Below are 2,364 nucleotides of genomic sequence, written 5' to 3' on the forward strand. Positions count from 1 at the left end.
CTCATTAATAGGAGGTCTCAAACCTTTCTTTCACTGCTCTTGCCTTCACTAAAACCATGTTAACTAGGCTGGAGCTACTTTCTGCTTGCTTTAAGTCTCCTGGGGACAACAGTTGAGCTGGAGAAAGTGACTAGTGACTGAGTGAAAGGTAGGGAGTGATTGAAGGGGGCTGAGCCTGTAAGCGGTGGGGCAGCTATGGGAGCAGGGGGCAATAAGTGTGGCCGAGGCTCAGGGGCTGGGCTGACCAAAGGCAGCAGCTGCAGAGGGATCAGTGTGTGTGGAAGCAGAATAGCCAGCAGTTAGGCCTATGAACCCAGAAAGTCTGTTTAGGCTCAGGGACAGATTTATTTGGTGAGAGCTGCTTTACCACTGGACAGATACTGGCTCAGCTTGAAAACCTTGAGGCAGAGGAGCTAGCTATTGTGTTCTACTGTGTTCCACACACTTGCCCAGATGGTCGTCACTGTGCTCTCTGAGCACACACTGTGTTATCCTTGGAGCCCCCCTGACATGGAGCTGAGGATTGTCTTCACAAGTCTCCACATGCCTCTGGAAGGTGCTCTTTATTGGGAAATAAATACAGAATCAAACAGGTAGGCCAGCCAACATCAGTAGTTTTGGCACCAAAGGAGAAAGTGTGACTTCCTCAGAACTCAGATCTCCATAAGCTGGTCACTCCCCACGATCACCTCGTTCACTCGTTTGGCTACAAAAGAAAAAGAAAAGGTTTTCTGAGAACTGACAGCAAAAGATGGCATTTCAAACCCATCTTCCACACAGGAGGACTGTCTATACACCCGGCTCTGGGGAGGTTTCACCTAGGAGGGAAACTGGAGCTGGGTCTTAACTGGATCTTAAAGGATGAAGAGGTTTTTCCAGGTAGTGAGTCAAAGGGAAGGCATTATGGGCTGATAGAAAAGACATGGAGGTGTGAGAATGGGGAACATGAAATTCTGGCGTGGCCACAAGATAGGGAATAGGAGGAAAATAGAGAAAACAAAATCAAAATGTTAAGTGGAGATGTCCAAAAGAGGAAAGGTATTATATTAAAATAATACCACTTACCCCATAAAGTTTATAAAAAAGATTTAATAAGTTAAATGGGTAAGTGAGTGCTCAAGAAATAGTGGATACTATTATTTTCATAGTCAAAACCTATAAGCCATTCCATGACCTGGCCCCTTCCAGTTTCATCACCTACCATTTCCCATTTACACTAATAAACGACATTGGTTTGTACTTCTAGACCTTGGCGCAAGACCTTCCTCTTGCCTGAAATGGCTTTCTCCTATTTTCTTCCTTTATCGTCTTTGTTGTTGTTGTTAGGTGGTTGGTTCTAATTCCTAGTGATCCTATGTACAACAAAATGAAACACTGCTGAATCCAGTGTTATCTTCACAATTGTTACAGTCCCTGTGGCAATCCATCCTATTGAAGGTCTTCTTGCTTTACCAAGTATGATGTCCTTTTCCAAAGGCTGGACCCTTGTGATGATATACATGTCCAAAGTATGTGAGATGAAATCTTGCCATCTTTGCTTCTAAGGAACATTCTGACTGTACGTCTTCCTAGATAGATTTGTTTGTTCTTCTTAGCTAAAACCAGAATCCAAAGATATCAATTCTTCTTCACGCTTCCTTATTCATTGTCCAGTTTTGCATGCATAGGAAGTAGTTGAAAACACCATGACTTGAGTCAGGCACACCTTAGTTCTTAAAGTGACATCTTTACTTTTTATCACTTTAAAGAGGTCTTTTGCCACAGACTGCCTAACACAATACATCATTTGATTTCTTGACTGCATGGCATGGATGCCATGGGTGCTGACTGTGGATTTAAGTAAATTGAAATCCTTGATAACTTCACTCTTTTCTCCATTATCATGATGTTGATGACTGGTCCAGCTGTGAGGATTTTTGTTTTCTTTATGCTGAGGTATATTCCACACTGAAGACCTCTTCACATTCTTGTTAAGTTCCATCAAGTTGGTTCAGACTCACATCAACCCTGTATAAGGTTCTGAGGCTGTAAATCTTTGCAGGAAGCTTCATCTTTTTCCTGAGAAGAGGTGGTAGGCTTGAACCGCTGACCTTGTGGTTAGCAGTCGAGTGCTTATCCAGTACCTGTGGTACTTTGCAGTCTTAATTACCCAAATGCATCTAGTATGTGATGCATTCCTTTTTTTTCTTTAAATAGATGTTTTTTTAGTTTTTTTAAATGTTTTATTGTGAATTATGTGATAGTTTACATGGGAGAACATTAGTTTTACATTCATCCTATCGTATATCATTTCATTGCCATGGTTACAATCCCCTCCATGCATCATCAGTCAACAAAAGGGCATACCCTGCAAGTCTTCCCCCT

At 42.2% G+C, this 2,364-nt stretch overlaps 1 protein-coding gene across 1 annotated transcript in view; it reads right to left on the reverse strand.

Annotated features, from left to right (window-relative positions):
* Nucleotides 1–653: 653 nt before the first annotated feature.
* EIF2B3 (eukaryotic translation initiation factor 2B, subunit 3 gamma, 58kDa) overlaps nt 654–2,364 on the reverse strand; it is a 233,225-nt gene continuing 231,514 nt past the window's right edge. The window contains exon 11 of the mRNA XM_006839846.1: nt 654–706. Coding sequence (XP_006839909.1) covers nt 654–706 — 53 coding nt within the window. The remainder of the gene's footprint in view (nt 707–2,364) is intronic.

Source organism: Chrysochloris asiatica, unplaced genomic scaffold (assembly GCF_000296735.1).
Source record: "Chrysochloris asiatica unplaced genomic scaffold, ChrAsi1.0 scaffold00026, whole genome shotgun sequence".
Taxonomy (NCBI): Eukaryota; Metazoa; Chordata; class Mammalia; order Afrosoricida; family Chrysochloridae; genus Chrysochloris; species Chrysochloris asiatica.